This window comes from Geotrypetes seraphini, chromosome 1 (assembly GCF_902459505.1).
Source record: "Geotrypetes seraphini chromosome 1, aGeoSer1.1, whole genome shotgun sequence".
Taxonomy (NCBI): Eukaryota; Metazoa; Chordata; class Amphibia; order Gymnophiona; family Dermophiidae; genus Geotrypetes; species Geotrypetes seraphini.
Genome location: NC_047084.1, coordinates 374,986,361 through 375,008,613, shown reverse-complemented (window position 1 = coordinate 375,008,613; position 22,253 = coordinate 374,986,361). Strand labels below are relative to the sequence as shown.

Genomic DNA, 22,253 nt, shown 5'->3' with positions numbered 1-22,253 from the left:
GGAGGGAGGGGAACTGCTGAAAGACATCTAATAATCCTTGCAGGCTTGACTGCAGGGAATTATTTTTGTAAAATCATGTTTTGTTATGTGACTGGCATTATCTAGACTTTAATTTCTATGAATGAATAGAATGAAAATGATATAAAATTACTTGCTTGTTTTTATGTGCGTGCGCTGAAGGAAAGTGGAGAGAGAGTGGGCTGAGGATGCTGAAGGGAAATGGGGAAGAGAGTGGGGAGAAGACGCTGATTTATAAATTGACAATTGTACAGAATATTGTTTCTTTTTATACTTTAATATAAACAATTCAAGGCTTGTGTGGATGGAATCAGGTGGTTTGCGGGGATGGGGACCGAGCTTACGGGGATTAGTCCAATAAAATTGTATTTTTTTATATCTCATTATTTGTTTTATTTTTATTTGTTAATTTATAAAGTGGTGATTGTTATGTATCAGTTTTTTCAAATTTACATCTACTGTCTTTATATTTTGCACTGTTTTAGAGGACATGTGTTACTGTTTTTTGTGGTGTTGCATTGTATCCAGGGTCTGGTTTCTTGGCGGATCAGTTTAACTTTTGTCTACATATTTCTATTTTTAGTTTGTGATTATTCCATTTTGGGCGAGGGTGTATCTCTGTTCTGTGTGTATGAAAAAGACATAGTTTTCAGTTGGCATTGACTACAGGACCAATTGACTGTGCGGGATCTGGCTTGTTTAGTTTTACAATGTATGTGTTGGTGTTCTAGTGCTCACTGCAGTGTTTAAGATGCAGCCTTTTCCTAGGTACACTCTTGTGGTGCGATATGTAGATTGGTACTAAAAATCATATTTTTCATATAGATGGGGGGGGTGTCAAAAAATGATGGGCCCTGGGTGCCACATACCCTAAGTACGCCACTGCCTGCAACTACTCCATATGTACTTCTAATGTCATGACAATTTAGACATAATTTATGTTTTGTTATGTTTGGAATAATGGTTACATATATGAGGTTCAATAAAAGAAAATTTTCACTGCCTGTTTCTATTCTGACCATTTATTCCATTTCATGGTTATTGCAAAAAAAAAAAAAAAAAATTTTTACATGGGGGGGGGGGGGGTGTCAAAAAATGATGGGCCCCGGGTGCCACATACCCTAGGTACGCCACTGCTCGAGTCCATCAGTGATAGTCAGCAGACCTCTCCAGTTACTGGGGCAAAGGTGAATCTCTCAGGGCAGACTGTCTCTTGCTGACAAGCAGAAATATGAATGTCCGGAAGCATGAATTCATAATTACAATGTCTCTTAGAAGTATAACTTTTTGGGGTCTCATGGGGGTGTCTCCTGCCTACAATATATGCAGGTCTTAGTCTGGATTCTCCTAAGCACCCCCCCCCCCCCCAATTATCTGTTTTCTTATTTACTTTATTTCCACTTGTATTTCTTTTTTTTCTTTTTTTATTCAAAACAAAAGATTAGCATACCAGTGCAGTTTTTCTTCTTTGCAACCCCCAAACATCTCTGAACAAATCCCCCTTCCTTCCCTTCCCACTTACTTACCCAGGACTAACTCTGAACCCTTTTCATGCATATATTAAAGTGTTAAAATATACTGTAAAGCAGTAATACTATCTGAAATAAGTCTATATTAATAACCAAGTTTACAATGCCTCTCAACTGCCTCACTCTGTGTCAACCAATTGTAACCCATATGTATGTATAAGCAACCAAATCTGTAACTCCTCTAGTATGTTCCACTCCATGTATATTAACTTGCAATGAAACAACAAGGCAAGCAGTCCAAAGAATCCAACATGAAACAAAAGATCGGCAGACAATAATGAGATTCAAATCAGGTTTATTCATAAGAACATAAGAAGTGCCTCCGCTGGGTCAGACCAGAGTTTATCGTGCCCAGCAGTCCACCCGTGCGGCGGCGACTCAACAGGTCCAGGACTTGTGTAGTAGCCCTCTATCTGTACCCCTCTATCCCCTTTTCCTTCAGAAAATTGTCCAATCCCTTCTTGGACCCTAGTACTGTCTTATCATGCCCTCTAGAAGCGCATTCCAGGTGTCCACCACCCATTGGGTGAAGAAAATCTTCCTAGCATTGGTTTTGAATCTGTCCCCTTTCAAATTTTCCAAATGCCCTCTCGTTCTTGTAGTTTTCGAAAGTTTGAAGAATCTGTCCCTCTCCACTTTCTCTATGCCCTTCATGATCTTGTAAGTCTCTATCATATCCCCTCTAATTCTCCTCCTCTCCAGGGAAAAGAGCTCCAGTTTCTCCAGTCTCTCAGTGTATGAAAGGTTTTCCATACCTTTTATCAAATGTGTCGCTCTCCTCTGAACCCTCTCGAGTATCACCATATCCTTCTTAAGGTATGGCGACCAATATTGGACGCAGTACTCCAGATGCGGATGCACCATCGCCCGATACGGCATGATAACTTCTTTCATTCTGGTTGTAATACCCTTCTTGATTATACCTAGCATTCTATTCACTCTTTTAGCACACTTCATTGTCTTATCCACTATTACCCCCAAGTCCCTTTCTTGGGTACTCTTACTCAATAACATCCCTCCCATCGTATAGCTGTACCTCGGGTTTCTACTTCCTACATGCAATACTTTACATTTCTCTACATTGAACTTCATCTGCCATCTCATCACCCACTCCCCTAGCTTGTTCAGGTCCCTTTGTAATTCTTCACAGTCCTCTTTAATCCGAGCACCACTAAATAGTTTGGTGCCATCTGCAAATTTTATTATTTTGCACATCGTCCCCGTTTCTATATCATTTATAAATATATTGAATAGCAGCAGTCTGAGCACCGACCCCTGTGGAACACCACTCGTGACCCTCCTCCAGTCTGAGTAGTGGCCCTTCACTCCTACCCTCTGCTTCGTACCTGCCAACCAATTCTTGATCCATCTATGTACGTCTCCTTCCACCCCATGGTTCTTCAGTTTCTGAAGTAGGTTTTCATGGGTTACCTTCTCAAAGGCTTTTTGGAAATCTAAATATACGATGTCTATGGGGTCCCCTTTGTCCATCCGTTTGTTAATTCCTTCGAAGAAGTATAGTAAGTTCATTAGGCATGATCTCCCCTTGCAGAAGCCATATTGGCTTGTGGTTAGAAGCTTATTTCATTCAAGATGCTCATCGATGCTGTTTTATCAGCGCTTCTGCCATTTTCCCCAGAACCGAGGTCAGACTCACCGGTCTGTAATTCCCCTGGTTATCTCTTGATCCTTTTTAAAGATGGGCATAGCATTGGCTATCTTCCAATCCTCCAGGATCACTCCTGTTTTCAGGGATAGATTGTAAACTTGCTGTAGTAGTACTGCTAACCTCCTTTAGTTCTTTCAGTACCCTAGGGTGGATTCCGTCTGGGCCCGGCGATTTGTCGGTTTTTAATTTTTCTAACTGTCTACATACGTCTTCAAGGCTTACTTCCATGGATGTTAATTTATTTGTTTGGTCTCCTTTGAATATTTGCTCAGATTCCAGTATGTTGGATGTGTCCTCTTTTGTAAATACAGATGAAAAGAACATGTTTAGTCTTTCCACCACTTCTCTCTCCTCCTTCACCACTCTCTTCCTGTCTCCGTCATCCAGCAGTCCCACCTCAACCCTAGCCGGCTGCTTTCCTTTAACATATCTGAAGAAGAACACCCCCAGATCCAAGATGGCCGCGGATGCAAGTCGCTGAACAGACGCTACAGCAGAAAGTTTCTGAGCTCTATTGAGCTGTTTTGTATGGGGTTTTTTTGCCTTCTAAAATGCCGAAAAGAAGGTGAAAGAGCACCGGTGGGGCCTCCCTGCACTCCGGAACACCTACCTCCGGCAACATAGAAGCGCTGTTTCGGCGATTCCAGGGCACCATGATGACGTTGGGATTGCAGTTAGAGACGCCCCGTGGGAACGGAACGGAGGTGTCTCACCGAAGTCTTGAGACCACTCTGAGCCCCGACGTAAGACCTCCTCCTCTGCACCCCCGTGCAACCAGCTTCCCAGGGGTCGAGAGCTCACCGAAAGTCAGGATGAGCTCTCCCCTAGAGGCTGCGCGGAGCTGTGTTGAGGGAGCCGTTTCAGGCTCACTGGTTTTGCAGGAGAGCCTGAATATGGTCGGGAGTGCTGCAACAACTGAAACTGGACCCACTCAAGCGGAGGGAAGTGGAGGAGAGCGGTCGAATGGTGAGCACAAACTTTTGATTACTCATTTACAAATTCCTACCATAGTTAAGCCCCAAGAAGTTACTTTAGATGCCTTGTGGGACCTGGTGACAAATATGGCGAAAACAATGAATGTCCAACAAGTGCAAGTGGAGGGGAAAATGAAAGACCAAGAAAAAGAAATTACCTTAATAAAGCAAGATATTGTTGACTCAAATATATCTTTAGACAGTATCAAAAATGAATTAAAATCTTCCAAACAGCTTCAAGAGACTTTAATTAAGGACAATGTAAACTTAAGAAGGAAGATTGAAACATTTAAAAAATTTTCAAGAGGCAACAATATCAGATTGATTAATTTTCCATGAATTACAACAATTACTCCGCGAGAGATGTTAAAACGATACCTGACGGAAATATTAGAAGTTCCTGAGGGTTCATTACCTTCATTTACACAGGTGTACTACCTTCCCAAGAAAAATCAAATTCAGCAACAGGAAGATAGCCATGGACCAATAGATGTATCGACATTACTGGAACTATCAGATAAAGAAATGGCTACTCCTGCAACATTAGTGGCAACTTTAGCTCTAACAATGGACAAGAATTGGATTTTGAGACTTTTATTTAAAAATAGAGCAAAAGAATTTATGGGACTCAAAATACAAATGTTCCCAGATTTAGCCAGGGACACACAACGGCGAAGAAAAGAGTTTATGTTAAAACCGGGAATTATAGCTCTTGGAGCAACTTTTTTCCTGCGATATCCTTGTAAATGCGTTATACAATATAATTCCCAAAAATATGTTTTCTTTGAGCCTTACCAGTTGACAACTTTCCTATCTCTTTCTCGGCTTGAAAGGGAAAAGAATGGAGGAGTATAGAATATTTAAGATGTCCTCATCAGCTGACTTGCATTATTTTCCTTAATAATATTTCTTTGTTTTTTCCGTTTATAATTACATTTTGGATCTTTTGTGGACTTGAGCTGATTTAAGTTAATTGGTATCCCTGAATTTATAATATTGTTGTGATTTTATTTTCTTGACTTAAAGCTTTCTGTACAAGTTAATCTTGAATTGTATTTTGAAAACTGAATAAATAAATAAAAAAAACACAAAAAAAACATATCTGAAGAACGGTTTGAAATTTCGTGCTTCTTTGGCTAGCCTTTCTTCATATTCTTTTTTGGCTTTTCTAACCACATGGTGACATTCTTTTTGATACTTCCTGTGCTCTTTCCAGTTCCTCAGTTTTTTTCCATTTCCTGAATGAATTCCTCTTATCACTTATCGCTTTCTTCACTTCTTTGGTTATCCACGCCAGGTCTTTTGTTTGATTCTTTTTGCACCCTTTTCTGAATCTTGGGATATGCAGATTTTGCGCCTTGATCACCGTGTCCTTGAATAAAGACCAGGCTTGCTCTACAGACTGCCATTTCTTTGAGGTGTTCCTAAGTTTCTTCATTACCATTACTCTCATCGCTTTGTAGTCTCCTTTCTTGAAGTTAAAAGTTGTCGCTATGGTTCTTTCTCCCTACGGTATTCCTACTTCAACTTTGAACTTGATCATATTGTGATCATTGTTTCCCAACAGTCCCACTACTTCCACTTCCTTCGCAAGTCCTCCTAGCCCATTTAGGGTTAGGTCCAGAGTGGCATTCCCTCTCGTCAGTTCTCTAACAAGTTGATCATGAAGCAATCCTGTATAGCCTTCAGGAATCTCTCTAGCACATTTTGAGCTTCCAAGACTCCAATCTATCCCGGGATAGTTGAAATATCCCATAATAATCATGTTACCGCTTTTGCATTCTCGCTTCATCTCGGCTTCCATTTCTTCATCGATAGCTTCGGTTTGCCCAGGTGGATGATAGTACAGGCCCATCTTTATCTCGGACCCTTTCCTTCCTGGTATTTTAACCCATAGCGATTCCAATTTGTTGGTCGTTGCTGCTGTGTCCACTCTGGTAGAGTGTATGCTTTCTTTTATGTATAGGGCTATTCCTCCTCCTTTCGTACCTGACCTGGCAATAGAATTTGTACCCCGGTAGTGCTGTATCCCATTTTCTTCATTCCACCATGTTTCGGAGACCCCAATGATGTCTATGTTCTCAGTTTTGGCCATGACTTCTAATTCCCCCATTTTGTTCCTTAGGCTCCTTGCATTAGTATATATGCAATTTAGGTCTTGGTATTTTTTTGTCTTCAAGGTTCTTCCAAGAACTATGCCCAATGTATTTCGCCAAACAAGGCTAGTCAATGCTAACAGAAAACCATGTCTTTCATACACACAGAACACACCTTTGCCTAGTATGGAATATGTAATCAAACTAACCCCTCTCTTTTTTTTTTTTAAGTTCAAAAAGTTTTATTTATTTTCAAGTATAAAACAAACAATTAATGGTCATGTCTCAGAGCATCCACAGAAAAACCAATAGTGTGGTTTTTAGCCACGGTGGTAACAGCAATTCTGAGCATCAGAGCTGTTACCACCAAGGCCGGCGTTAAAAAATGCTCTACAGTAGGGGTGTCCAACCTGCGGCCCCGTGAAGTATTTTGTGCGGCCCCGGTCGAGGGCGATGCAGTGTTTTCCTTTGCTGCCCCCGGGTGTTTACCAACTGCAGGCTCCCTCCTCTGTCTTGCTGCACCATTTGCACATTTGTGTGGCCCCAGAAACATTTTTTTCGGCCAATGCAGCCCAGAGAAGCCAAAAGGTTGGACACCCCTGCTCTACAGTTTTGTAAAAGGGGGGATAAAATAGAAACTCTTAGATAAAGGTTAAATTGAACCACCAAAAGCTGGATGCTGCATTCAGTGCAACACCACAGAAACAGTGACACATGTCCCCTAAAGCAAAAAAATAAATGTAGAAAATTTGCTCTTTGTCTGGTTTCTGCTTTCCTCATCTTCTTGACACTCTTCCTTTCATCCACATTTTACCCTCTCTGCCCCTTCTATATGACATCTTCTCTCCTTTTATGCCCCTTACAGAAACTGTATGCCTCCCCCTTCCATCTCTCCTTTCACCCCCATTGGTTTGGCATCCATCTTCTTCCCTTACCTCCTCCAATGGTCTGCCATCTCTCTCCTCTTCCCTCTCCACACCCCAATGGTCTGGCATTTCACTCTCTCCTCTCCCTTCCCCCCCCCCCACACACTTCTATCAGCATCTGTCCCTTTCTTTCTCTCCAACCCAATTCTATCCAGCATCCTTCCCCCTTATGTCTCTCCCATTTCCCTGCACACCAATTTCATCAGCATCTGCCCCCTTTCTCTCCCTCCACCACACTTCCATGACACTCTGCACCCTTCTCTCCCTCTACCACCTTTCTATTCTCCTTTCTCTCTCCCTCCAAACTAATGCCATGCAGGAAGATCCCACAATGACTGCAACTGCCAGCTCTGCTCAGGAAGATGTAAGTGATATCGGAGGGGGTGGACCGGCAGATACAGGGAGTTGTGGCAAGGTCCCGCAATGACTGTGCCAGTCTACCCCCTCTGTCACTTATGCCTTCCTGAGCAGAGCTGGCAATTGCAGTCATCATGGGACCTTCCTGCACTTCAGAGCGGCTGCTGACTCGGCTCCGGAATAAGTATGGCAGTCGCACTGAGGTGCAGGTCCTGTTCCCATTGTAGAGTAGGGCAGGAGGTCCCAGACCTGGCTGGCTGTGCACTTGCCCGCCCCCAGCATGCCACTGCCTCAAGTAGTGTTGGCCGCATGCATAGCAGCTGGAGGGAGGTTTGGCTGTTGGAGTCCAGGGCGACGTCGCTGCTGCTGGCAAATCCAGTGAGGGTGAGCCCACACAGCCCTAAAGTACTGCATCAGCGGACCCCCCTGACCATTTCGGGTCCTAGGCCTGTGCCTATTAAGTCTACCCTTTAATCTGGCCCTGCAAATGATATTGCTGAAGGTATGTCTGGTAGATTTGCCTCTCTGAATATGATACCAAAATCTGCAATACAGCAGACACCCTGGATATTTACCTGAATTATTTACAAAGAGACATTGAAGTTGTATAGGTGTGTTCTCAGGCTTCTGCAGCTGGCGTTAGAGAATGACACGGTGAAAAAATTGGTCCCCGTCACCGCCCCGTCCCCGTCTCACCATCCCCGTCACCGCCCCGTCCCCGTCTCACCATCCTCTTCACCGCCCCGTCACCGCCACTGCCACCCCATTCACCGCCCCGTCACTGCAATCCCATTCACTTTTCATTATTTACGTATAAAGGAAACATTCTTTAAAACTTTAAAACTTAGTTAAATATTAGTTAATAACTATACAAAAACAAAACACGCAGAGAAAAAATTAATTAATAAAAATTCTCAACTGACACATTTTGATCACTAAATTTAAAATAGTTATTTTTCATACAGTTTTTCAATCACTAATCTTCCACCACCCCTGGGGCTAGCAATGCAAAAACAAACACGACATGTACTTTAAATGCTGCCGTGATTAGCATAGTGACCGCGGCTACGGCTGCAAGTCTCCCCTCCCCCCAGCGATCACGGCAGGAGGGCACCCAACCCCTCCTGTAGACCCCCCCAACGGCCCTCCCGACAATCGCAGCAGAAGGGTACCCAACCCCTTCTGCCGGTCCTCCCAATGGCCTCCCCTAAGATCGCCGGCAGGAGGGTACCCAACCCCTCCTGCTGGACCCCCCCCCCAACGAACCCTCCCACCCCGGAACCCCCTTAGTCTTACTTTCCAAGTTGGACCGGACGGCTCCTCACACGTATGGCCAGCAGGCTTGCCTCCGTCCAAATGAGGCGGGCCCGCCCCTACCCTGCCCAACCCACAGGATCCTAGGGCCTGATTGGTCTAGGCACCTAAAGCCACTCCCGCTATAGGAGGGGCCTTAGATGCTTGGGCCAATCAGGCCCTAGGATCCTGTGGGTTAGGCAGGGGAGGGGAGGGGCGGGCCCGCCTCATTTGGACGGAGGCAGGCCTGCTGGCCAGACGAGCGAGGAGCTGTCCGGTCCAACTTGGAAAGTAAGACTAAGGGGGTTCCGGGGTGGGAGGGTTCGTTGGGGGGGGGGGGTCCAGCAGGAGGGGTTGGGTACCCTCCTGCCGGCGATCTTAGGGGAGGCCATTGGGAGGCAGGGGAGGGGAGGGGCGGGCCCGCCTCATTTGGACGGAGGCAGGCCTGCTGGCCAGACAAGCGAGGAGCTGTCCGGTCCAACTTGGAAAGTAAGACTAAGGGGGTTCCGGGGTGGGAGGGTTCGTTGGGGGGGGGGTCCAGCAGGAGGGGTTGGGTACCCTCCTGCCGGCGATCTTAGGGGAGGACATTGGGAGGACCGGCAGGAGGGGTTGGGTACCCTTCTGCTGCGATTGGCAGGAAGGGTTGATCTGACAAATGAGGAGCACGGTGAAACACAGGTAAATAGCGGTTCCTAGAAGGGGGTACATTGGCCCGCGGGGACAAACCTGTTCACCGTTTCCGCGGTCGGTGAATGGCCTTGTCCCCGTCACCGCAGCGACTGCTAGTTTTCTTCCCCGTTTTCGGCGGTGACCCGCGGCTTAAATGCGGTGGCCGCGGGTAAACCGTCACCGTGTCATTCTCTAGCTGGCGTCATGATTGTAGCAGGTTTCCATGTCTCGCCATGTCTGTGTAAAAGACGCGACATTTCATACCCTGAAGAAAGCCACAGAATGATGGCTGAAACATTGGTTCTTTCTACACAGACATGGCGAGACATGGAAACCTGCTACAATCTTGTATAGGTGTGATTTGTCAGTTTGGTGTGCATGTGGCAGTAAAATGACATGCGAGGTAGTGGGTGGCAGTCAGCATGTTGCAGTTTGGAAGATGAGCTATTGTGGATTTTCATCTACACACTTAAAAAAAAAGATTTAGGCAGTTATAGCCTATGCTCTTAGCCGCTGTCATCCAGGAGAATGACGCTATATAGCTTTGCTTAGACCAGTCAGTGAAGGTACTACCAGCATCTACTCAGTGCAACAGGTAAGTTCCTACTATATGGAGGCTTCTGTTAAGAAATTTCTCAAGAGGATGAAAATGCGGACAGAAATCATGCAAGACATCCCTAAGACAAGATCAGACTATCCACTACCTCCCCACCATAAATTTCTAAAAAAATTTAATGTGGGTAACAAAATGAGACTTGAAACTTGTTTAAGCAACTTTTTTTTAATTGAAAATGCAAGTTTTATATAAAAGTTTCCCGTGATCACAAAAACTTCATTCTTACTGTAAAGGGGGGACCAGTTCCTGTAGAGAGAAAAACATTTTTTTTTTTAACCAAATATAAAAGTAGATCAAAGATCAAGATTTATATTTAATCAAGGCCTCCAACCTTAGGAACAATTTTAAAATAGTTGCAGACATAGGGTTAGCATCTATAGTTCTACCACCTGTACCCTTTAAATGGTGATGTATTTCACTTTTTCATAACAGTAGATCAAGAAATTCACTATAGTTTGCTCAGCTAATCATTTGTCAGCACACATCAGACTTTGTTGCTTCACTGAACTTGGAATTATTGCTAGTTCTTTCTCTTTACTTCTGTGCTTTGACTCCGATTAAGTTAAGCCCACTCAGGATAGCTTGGTTAAAAAAAAACAACAAAAAAAAAAAACTAAAGAAAAAACAAACCCACCACCAGACTAAGCCATGTCTGCATACTCCTTTGGAATTCATCGTCTTAGTCTGTGCCAGGTGGCACTATCATAACCCTGTACTGAATATCTGCCAGACATCTCATCTTAACCTACTCATCAGGGTTTCCACAGCTAGGTGTCCCAGACAGTAACTCCATGTACAACAGCAAAATTGGCTTCTAGGTAAGGGATATCAGGGGATGGCCCACCCTGGGTGCCACCTTGATTGGGTTACAAGCACCTCTTAATATCTTCACTGGTGTGAGCAGCATCTCATTACCCACTGCTCACACCAGCTTCATCCCTCCCTGATAGCCCTTCCTGTTCATGGGGACCAGGAAATGAGAGGGTAGGATGAGGCCAGTGCGAGAAGTGGGTAAAAGATAATGCTCATGGCTAGTGAGATTTGAAGAGTTTCGGGAAATGCTACAGGGAAGGGTGCATGGGGCACACAGGTGCCTTTGCCCCAGGCACATAACTCCTTTCTCACCATTGCTTCTAGGTGTCTACTGTACAATGGACTCCCAACTCCTTTGGTTTGATTCTTTTAGAGACCACATTCACAGGCCATGTAGGGAGGTGAGGCTAAGATCAAAGCATTCTTAAATTTGCTTTTATAACTGTGCTTTGGCACCCTCTAGCGAATCTATATAGTAAAAATGAAAGGGCAGATCATTCCATTCCTAAACTGTACCACAGATGAGAACAGTACATGCACTTGCATCCAAAGCTTTTGCAGCATTTCTAGCTTTGAGAATGAATGAATGACTTGCCAAATGAAACAGCCAGAAAAGGATTTACTTAGTTACATTAGCACTTAATGGTTGCTTACATTTAATTGCTCTCACTATCCACTGTTTCTTGAAAGACATGTCATCACTTATAAAAGTGGTATGCTGCTGTAGTTTTGGTGCCAGGCTTCTTTCCCTACCTTTGATTTTTCAGCCTTAAAAGTAAGATGCCTTGTTTTGCACTACATTGAGTTACCAACCTTCTACAGAGCATGATACTTACTTATTCTCTCTTCTTAAAGAGAAGTGGATTGTTGTATAAGCAAATACAGTATTTTGGAATAAAGGAATGGGGGTTGGGGGTTTGCCAAGTGTTTTATCTCCCTCTTTCATTACCACCTTCTATCCATGTTTGCCGCAACAGTATGAGGCAGAGTTTTGCTAGCAGACTTGGCGTTAGAATAAACACCCCCCACACTTTACACTGCCTCCAAGACATTCTGCTGATCAGAAAAGCAAAATGGGATGTGCTCATTCTGCAATGAAGAGGTCCCTTCTACCCTGTAAAGATCTTAACAGCCGTCAGGATTCTCTTTTACTTTCTTTAAAGGCCAATTATGTGCCTTCTGCTGCCTAGTACCCAGTGGCATAGTAAGGGGGGAGGGCAGTCTGGGCACAGTCACCCGCCCTCTTCACCACCCTCCCGGCTCCTTCCTGACCCTCCTGCCGTGTACATGCGCCCCCTTCCACCGCTAATTTTCCCTGCACGAGTAGCATTACAAACTTGCTGCCTTCGTCAGTGTCGCCTGTGTCGTCACTTCTGGGTTCAAGTTTCAAGTTTATTATTTTTCTTGATTAATCGCTTTTATCTAATTCAAAGCGATGTACATAATAAAAAATAATTAAAAGAAAACATACAATACAAACTTTAAATACACCTAGGAAGTGATAGAGGGAGAGCAGACACGATATGGGCAGCAAGTTGGTAATGTTTCTTACACTTGGAAAATTTAAAAAAGGTATAGAAACATAGAAACAGAATATGACGGCAGAAAAGGGCCGACGGCCCAACAAGTCTGCCCACTCAAGAATCCTTCTTCCCTGGACATAAGAACATAAGCAATGCCTCTGCAGGGTCAGACCTGAGGTCCATCATGCCCAGCAGTCCGCTCACGTGGCGGCCCCACAGGTCCAGGACCTGTGCAGTAATCCTCTATTTATACCCCTCTATCCCCTTTTCCAGCAGGAAATTGTCCAATTTCCTGCTGGAAAAGGAGTATCTATCGTTTGAGCATAACTCTGTAATACTCCCACCTGTTTGTCCCATCGACTCTTGATGTCGAGCACGCTAATGGCCTCGACCACCTGGTGGGGAAGATCATTCCATCGATCAATCACTCGTTTGGTGAAGAAGTATTTCCTGGTGTCACCATGAAATCTTCCTCCCTTAAGTTTTAGTGGATACCCTCTTGTCGCCATGGGACCCTTTAGAAAAAAGATTTCCTCCTCCACTTTGATGTGACCCATGATGTATTTAAATGTTTCTATCATGTCCCCCCTTTCTCTGTATGGGGAAGGGAAGAGGGTGTGCATGCAGCTGGGGTGGAAAGAAGCAGGATGTGGAGAAGAGGGGTGCTACCACCCCGGGCACCGCTCACCCTTGTTACGCCACCGTTGGTACCCATTCTGGAACTTGCTTCTTGCCGATATGTTGTGGATTTCCCAGGGCTTATACTGCTTAGGGCACATGTGTCAAGCAAGGCCTGTGGGGCACATCCGGCCCAACTGGCCATTTTATATGGCCCACGGCAGGTTCCCAGAATTTCCCCTTCTCAAGGCACAGCATGTCTTCCCTCCCACACTGGTCCGATGTCATCGTCGTGCTGAAAAAAAATCTGCCAGCCTCGGCAGCGATTCAGAAACATTGTCCGCGGCTGCCCTTCTTGATTTCTGTCTGCCGTGGTGCGTCGCCAATGAAGCAACTTCCTGTTTCCCCCAGAGTGTTCCTTTTATTAAGGTGCGCTAACTGATTTAGTGTGCACTAAGCGCTAAGATGCCCATAGGAACATAATGGATGCCTTAGCATTTAGCGTGCGCTAATCTTTAGCACACGTTAAATCGGTTAGCACACCTTAATAAAAGGGCCCCTAAGTTATCTTAATAAAAAAATTTGGCCCACGACAGCCTGTGTTTTAGATTTCAGCCCCTTATGTGATTAAGTTTGACACCTCTGGCTTAGGGTCTCGTTTGGTATAGCCTTGCTTGTTTCCTTCCCCCACATCCACTTCCTGGTTATTTTCAGTTTAGATATTTGTCAAATGGTTTCATTTCCCCCTCCCTTTCCTTTTACTGGCTTGAATTAGAAACAAACTGTTGTCTTTCTCTGTTTAATGGGTCATCTGTTCTTAAACTAGATTATGTACACTATGATGTTCTTACAAAATGGCAGTCTTAAATAGCTAAATAAAGTTATGTACTACAATGCTTCAGAACACTTCTAGTCTAAAGCCTGTATGACATCTTTCATAATACCCAATTATGAAGAATGATATACAGCAGAATGTTTGCATGAATCATGCACATTCCTTGTCTGAGAACACAAAGTACCCTTTCCATAGATGCCAACATGTCAATGTGTTTATGGTATCAAGCAATACATGTTATCCCCTCCTTAGGCATAATGAAGGAGTTTGCTCACAGAATTCACTCCTATGGCTTGCTCTAGTTTAGGCATTTTTTGAACCATCCTCAATATTGACTAGACCATTAAGTTCATTTAAACTGCATTAGCAGCTACTGCCAGTCAAGCAAGAGACCCATCTACAAGCTCATGTGGCTTCTACAGATTTTGTTCAGGATGCGAGTACTTAAGTCTTATCAAATGCCCATGCTCTTACCTGTTCCATATCCAAAGCCTCATTATCATAAGCTTGGTTGACAAAAGTTGCACTTGAAGCAAGATTTTCTACCTCCTGTAGCTCAGCATCTTCCATTGGTTGTCTGGTCAATATTCTAGAAGAGGTTGTGCTTGATGTCCTATCAACAACATCACCTCTTAGTTACATCCATGTCTTACATATTTCAACACTGCATCAGTTAAAACCAGTCACCATTGGTCAAAAGCGAGAATGGAAGTCTTATGAAATGCTATTACAAAGTGTGTGGTATCAAGCCTTGGCTTTTAAAAAAGATTCCTAGTTCAGCAATTGAAGCCATGCTACTGGATTCTTCAGAAACTGCTCCTTCTCATTTCTATAATGCTACTATATGTATGTAGCACTGCACAGATACTTTCTCTGGCCCTAGTAGGTTCAGCGTCTCAACCCTGGTGAGGTAAGTGACATGTTCAAGATTACAAGGTGCTGCAGTGGGGACTGAACTCAGTACGCCAGGATCATTATCCAAGATTGTCCTGTAGGACACATCACAATTCTGTTTCCAAGTTGCTTTCTCCATGAGGATGGCACATGTTTTACGATACTAGCTACTAGATTGCTATACCACAGTACTAGATACAGTTTGCTCAGCTCTTGCCCATTGTAAGCTGTGGTACTGTACATACGAAAATGAGAAACACGTGGAACAAGAATGCAACTAAAACTAGACTCAAGTGGTCAGCTCTTCTTTAGACCACTTGGTATCATTTGAAAACGTGAAGAGCCTGACAAGTTCTAGGAGGCTGATGCAATCCTAACTTATGGTATGACTACCACTGTGGAGCCAAAGAAATGGCTGCTTAGTGGCCACCTAAGAGGCGAGAAAGTGCTCCGACAGGCGAGGTAAAGTATCTGAGAAAATAAAATTGTGCCTCAAGCTATTTCTATTTCATTTGTTTTAGCAGTTGACTAGAAATAGTGTTACTAAATTTTATAGCATTCACCAGAATATTTTAAGTTTTAAGTTATTGTATATACTTGAATATAAACAGAGGTATCTTTTTTCCCCCTCACAAAAAGGGGGGGGGGAGGAAATGGTTGACTTGAATATAAACAGGTTAGAAATTTGGATTATGGTGAGCTAATCTATAAAGACTGTTCACACTCCCTCCCCATCAGCTCTCAGTCACTAAACATAATACAAATATCTGTGATGCATATATTACAACAAGGCTCCTATATAGGTAAATGTAACTACAAGCAACCACAAACTTAAATGAAGATTGGTAAGATATGCAGTTCAACACCAGGGACAGAGAAACAGCATTCTACATAAGTGTTTCTCAACACGCAGTACGTATACCCTTAGGGGTACGCGACACTTTGCGGGTCTCCCACCACCCTTCCTCTTTAATCGCTGCAGCTGCCAGCGATCCCATGCCCTACTTCCTACCTGCCCCCCTCCGCCAAGGCTGACCTGGAAGGCTTCCCTCCAATGTCAAGAGCCAGCATCAGAGGGAAGCCTTCTGGGTCAGTGGTAGATCTCCAGTAACCTCCTTCAGCAGCACAGGGAAGCCTTCTCAGATGTCAGAGCTGACAGAGGGAAGGCTTGTAGGTCAGCCAAGTGCAGCGTGTATAGCCACTGCCTGTGACGTGTCCCTGTGCGGCTTAAGGAACAGCCAAGCTAGACAGCCTTGAAGGTAGCAAACACGTTGTAGCAAGTAAGGGAGATAGGGGACATGATCATGGGACAAAGGGAGAAAGGAAGGAGGCATGAACTCAGGATACAGAAGGAAGCACTAACTTGGGAGAATTGTTGGGCATGAGGTATGTGAGTGAGGGAAAGTTGGTGCACATGGGGAAAGAAAGGAAAATTGTTGGACAGAGGATTGAGGTAGAGGTGCATGGGGAAGAGAGGGAAGAGAAGGATGAGAGGGAGAAATGTTGGATATGGTGGTGGAGAGGGAACAGAGGAACAGATTGAAGGGGATTCAAGAGGTAGTAATGTTAGACAGTGATGTGGCATTGAGCTGGAGAGGAGTGATAGGAGAAATGGGCTGGTGGGCAGTGGTGAAGTACGCTACACATGATCTGAGGGATATGAGAGGGAGAAATGTTACCAATAGGGGTGGAGGAGAGAGGAAGAAACATTGGACTCATGGAGGACAGAGATGTTGGGAATGGAGATCTGCAATAGAGCAGACACCGCAGATGGTGTGAACATGAAGACCAACCTAGCAAAGCTTGAAGAATGGGTTTTTGCAGCCCAAATGAATGACCTTGCATTTTTTAGCATTAAATTTTAGCTGCCAAATTTCAGACCAAAGGAATGGTACAGTTTAGGGAGTGATGATTTTTTGTGCACAACAGAAAAGCAGGATTTGGGTTGTGATTGTATGTGATCTTAAGGTGGCCAAACAGGTTGAAAAGGTGCTGGCGAAAGCTAGAAGGATGCTAGGGTGCATAGGAAGTGGTATGGATAATAGAAAAAAAAAAAAGGAGGTATTGATGACCCTGTATAAGATTCTGGTAAGACCTCATTTAGAATATTGTTGACAATTCTGGAGACCACATCTTCAAAAAGATATAAGGATGGAGTTGGTCTAGACTAGGAAGGCTACTAAAATGGTGCATGGTCTTCATCTTAGGGTATATGGGGACAGACTTAAAGATCTCAATAAGTATACTTTAGAGGAAAGGCGGGAGAGGGGAGATATGAAAGATGTTTAAATACTTATGTGGTGTAAATGCGCATGAATCAAGTCTCTTTCAATTAAAAGGATGCTCTGGAATGAGAGGGCATAGGATGAAGTTAAGAGGTAATCTAAGAAAATACATTTTTACAGAAAAGATGGCAGATGCATGGAACAGTCTCCCAGAAATGGTGAAGACAGTGTCTGAATTCAAGAAGGCATGGGATAGGTACATGGGATCTCAGAGATAATGGCTACAGCCGATGGACAGACTAGATGGGCCATTTGGCCTTTATCTACCATCATATTTCTATGTGGCCCAAAAATTTATATTAAGAGTATATATGGTAAATGGACACTTCATTTTGCCTTCCCATCTGAAGTAAATACATTATTTTTGTAAGTCAGCTTCTGAAAATAGATATTTCTGGAATATTACAGCAAAACTAAAGGAAAGTAGCATGAAAGTGGGGGGATGCTATGATGAAAACAAAATCATGGATTCCAACTAGCAAACTATGCCTTCACTAGTAGTTAACCCCTGTAAAAGAAGGTGTACTACCCAGCATTTAAATCAGATTTCAGCTCATTCATACTTAAGAGTAGCTGATTACTATTCAGTGTATTATAAAAGGCTATGGGTGAATCTTCCTGAAAAAGGCAGTTAAATCCCAATAAAAAAATAAAAATTTACAGCAGTGGTTTTAAACCAGATTCTTGGGATGGAGCCAGCCAGATCCTATTGAGATTTATATTCTAGAATCATGCCTAGATACGGTAAATGTCCCAATGACTGTCAAGAACCCCTAGGTCATAGGAACTAAACCAAGCGTACATCATTTCCTATTCAAAAATGGAGCATGTGATTATGCTATTAGGTTTTTACTTTTCACAATGCAAACTACTGTTTGAAAGATTTTCATTTGTAATATACTCACCGTTCCAAGGCTCTTCTCCTCTTAAAATATGCAAATGCAATTATAATTCCCAGAACAGCCAACAGGATTGCAAGGATACCCAGAGCAATTGGTACAGTTAAAGATGTAGCCACTTCACGCTCACAAAATTCACCAGTGTAACCTGATCCACATTTGCACATCTCTTGATTATTTTCAAAGATGCAGTCCCCTCTGCCATTACAGATCTCACTGTTGCATGGTCTGGCAATATTTCTGTCTGGAGCATCAGGGAGGGATGCATTTTCTGGCTCTGTGGTGCTCTGGTAACTGGCAGGAATTGTTCCGAGACTCAGTTCTCTGGATGGTTTAGCCTGAGCTGGAGTCTGAGCGGGTGAAAACTTTTTTGGAGGTACAACAGATGGCAGTGTGACAGGCCATGCCCTTGTGGAGCTAATTTTCACTTTACTTAGCTGTTCACCTATTAAAAAAAAATAATAATGAAGCAGCTATATTTGGCATTACAAACCTTGCTAAAGTTCGGGTTTAGCAGCAATATAGTGCTTTACATGTTCAAATTGTTTTAATCAATTTACTTTGCAATGCTACTTCCCATACAGGAATCAAATATGTTATTTTAAGAAAGAAAATTAAAATGTAAACTGAAAAGGCCTATTACTCCAAATTTTGTCAAAGGTTATTTGAGATATAGACTGGGTCCAATCTTAAAGAACCTTCTTATGCTTAATTTTTTTTTTTTTAAATTCTTTATTCATTTTTAAAACTGAAAAAGTGTCAAGTATATATACATATATCATAAAAATACAGCACTTACGTTTGTACATAAATATTAGAAAATCACTTAATCCCACCCAACCCCTCCCTGGATGTATGTAGGAATCGGAAACCTTAAATAAAGATGCAATCTATTGTCTAACATAAACCTCTAATGCAGGGGTGCCCACACTTTATGGGCTTGCGAGCTAGTTTTATAATGACTAAGTCAAAATGATCTACCAACAATAAAATTAAAAAAAAACAAACCACAAAGCACACTGAAAGGCAGAGAAAATGTTAATTATTCATATTCCGGGTTTTTTCAAAGAGGACGGCAGATGACTCTATGCAATGTCACCTCAGTAACAAAATACAAAAATAGACAAATACACCCCTCCCTTTTTACTAAACTCCAATAGTAGGTTTTAGCACAGGGAGTTACGCTGAATGCCTCGTGCTGCTCTTAATGTTCATAGGCTCCCTGCACTAAAAAAACGCTATTGCGGTTTAGTAAAAGGGAGCCATAGTGCAAAATATAGACAGCAGATATAAATTCTCAAAACCGACACATTTTGATCACTAAATTGAAAATAAAATCATTTTTCCTACCTTTGCTGTTTGGTGATTTCATGGGTCTCTGGTTGCACTTTCTTCTTCTGACTATGCATCCAATCTTTCTTCCTTTCTTTCTGCCTCCTGTATGTTTCCTCTCCTCCAGACCTCATTCTCTCCCCCAACTTTTTCTTTCTGTCTCCCTGTTCCCCCTTCTTTCTGTCTCCCTGTCTGCCCCCTTTCTTTCTTTCTCCGTGCCCTCCCCCAAGCCACTCGGTTTGCTGTCACCGCCATCAGGGAACAGCCCCCAAGCCACCGCCGTCCCAAGCTTTCCCTGCAGAAGTGTCGCGCTGACCAGCATTCCGCTCCCTGACGTCAATTCTGACGTAGGAGAGGAAGTTCCGGACCAACAAAGCATTTCTCCTCATTCCATCCAGCCTGAGCCCCATCTCTCCTTGATCCAGCATTTCCCTTCTGTGTCTTGTCAGAATTACCATTCCACCTATTTTCCAGCATCACCCTTCTTTGTGTCCATCATCTATATCCCTATCTCACCACTTTTTCAGAATCTTCATTTGTCTCTGTCCTTGTCTTTACCCCATGTTCACCATTTGCCCTTTCAATGTCTTTATCTCCCCCCCACACACACTTTTTCAGCATTACTTCTATGTCTCTATTTCACCTCCTCTTCATGTCCCCTCTGTATCTCTATCCTTATTCAGTAGGTCCTGCTTACTCTTTCTCTTCTTTGTGTCACTATCTCCATTTTCAGCTTTCCCCCCTTTTCCTTTGTTAATGCACCCTGTAGCCAGAAACTTTCCACCCTCCCTCCACTCCGGCCCAGCATGAAATATTTCCTTTTGTTTCCCTCCCCTCTCTCTTTCTCTCTCTCTTCTGCTCCCTCACCCACGAGTCCTGCATCTGGCCCTCTCCCTTCTACCTGCACCTGGCAAAACCCCCCTGCTCCGCGGCTCTCTTAAGCAACTCGTCAGCAGCGGTGATCAAGACACGCTGCCGACATCGAGGCCTTCCCTCTACGAGTCCCGCCTTCGTGGAAAAAGGAAGTTGAAACAAGCGGGACTCGCAGAGGGTAGGCCCCGACGTCAGAAGCTTATGTCGATCGCTGCTGCTGAGTTGCCGAAGAGAGCCGCGGAGCAGGCTGCCACGCCACCACGCCCCCCCCCCCCCCCCGAAATGACAAAAAACAGCCTAATGCCCGGCGTCGGCATCTTTGACGTCGGGGAGAGGAAGGCTGATAGGCCCGGTAGATCGGGACGGCAACACGAGTCTATCACAGAGCCCAGGATGGGCTCTGCGATCGGCTCATGTTGCCTTCCTGAGCTACCGGTCGATCGCGATCGACGCGTTGGGCACCCCTGCTCTAATGGAATCCAAATAGTTTTAAATCTTTACTAGTCCCCAATTGCTCCTTTAATACCTGTAACTTTGACAAAGGGTTTCCCACCAAAAAACAAGGTTTAGTCTGTCCCAATTCGTCCAGTTTTTCATTATTAGCTGCATGGGCACTCCCGTCATGACAAGAAGAAGTCTGTTAAACCCTAAAAGTCCAGTCGATATAAATAAAAACAATGTCCTAAAACGGACTACATCGTAAGATAATGGTATGGAAATGCCTAGTACCATAGTAATTTTCCCCCCTATAGATTTCCAAAAATTAAGTATTAAGGGACAATAGAACAGATGATCCAGTGTCCCTATTTCAAGATGACAGTGCCAGCATCTATTAGACTTTGAACTATCTAACTTTTGCCAAGACTTCTTTTGCTTATGTTTTGCGCATATATCCAAAATCATTACCTCTATAAAAGTACATATACAGAGATTCTCTAATCATTGATCTAAAATTTAAATGCTGTCATTGGAGGATGAAAATGATTAGTTACCACAAATTTTAAGCTTTACCAATATGAGTTTTTCAATATCACATTAAAAAGCTTTTCTGAATAAAATGTTTTATGTTTATTTAAGAACTGAGTGATGTGATAATTCAAATAAATCTCATTAATTTGAGCAATGAGAAATAGAAACGTAGATATGGTGGTGGTGGTGGTTCAGAACAAAAAAAATCAGAAGCATCAGGGTAGCAGAACTGAACAGCTTATTATGCCTAATGGTCTAAAGACAGAAGAAAAAGGCTCCTCACTAGTCTTAAGGAAGGCTCCACTAAAGGCCTGAGGCCAAAGAGGAACAAAGTAGGTAAAAAGATCAGATCTAGATCCAGAACATTCTGCTGAGTCTCAATGAACAGATGATTGCTTTGAGTGAGAAAATGTTAAGTGTTCCTTCTTTGCCGAGTTCATCTGGAAGAATTTTGAACAAGCAATAAAAAGAGAGCACATTGCATTACTTATCAAGACCAGTGAGAAGACTTTAGATTTAAGAAGGACCTTGAAGACTTTGCTGTTTAAGCCTTTGGTGACAAAGTGGGCAATATCCGATTCTCTCTGATGATTAAATCTACATTGCATTAACTTACCAATTTGTTCACTCATGATTGTTTGATATCTTACTGAGCATGGTAGATTATGTGCTTCTATAAAGAGGTATTCAAAAAGTTATAACCTTCTCAGATTGCTACATGCTCCCACATATGGCACAAAACTTAATAAAAAAAAAAAATTAAAAAAAAGTCAGCGGCCCATAGAAGTTGGAGGTGGATGCAGCAGAGGAAAGGCCCTATTGGACAAAGAAGCTTTTAATGCTGCATTTGGAGAACCTGCAGATTAGGGAGGGTAGAAGAGGGCACACATGTGAACAGGTACTGTAATTAGATTGTGAACCTGCTGGGACAAATAGGGAAATTAGAGTAATTAGAGTACCTGCTTACTGTTCAGTATATTGATAACTACTTTGATATCTGTAGAGGAAAGGTGGTTTAAGAACCATAACCATGCAGGACCCAAATAGGCAAGAGAGAAAGAGACC

At 43.3% G+C, this 22,253-nt stretch overlaps 1 protein-coding gene across 1 annotated transcript in view; it reads right to left on the bottom strand.

Moving 5' to 3' along the window:
• Window positions 1-10,267: 10,267 nt before the first annotated feature.
• Window positions 10,268-22,253, bottom strand: part of LOC117346133 (low-density lipoprotein receptor-related protein 2-like) — a 266,925-nt gene continuing 254,939 nt past the window's right edge. The window contains exons 32-34 of the mRNA XM_033915540.1: window positions 18,021-18,459; window positions 14,411-14,549; window positions 10,268-10,393 (exon numbers count right to left, since the gene is read on the bottom strand). Of these exons, the coding sequence (XP_033771431.1) occupies window positions 10,370-10,393; window positions 14,411-14,549; window positions 18,021-18,459 (602 nt within the window). The 3' untranslated portion in view covers window positions 10,268-10,369. The remainder of the gene's footprint in view (window positions 10,394-14,410; window positions 14,550-18,020; window positions 18,460-22,253) is intronic.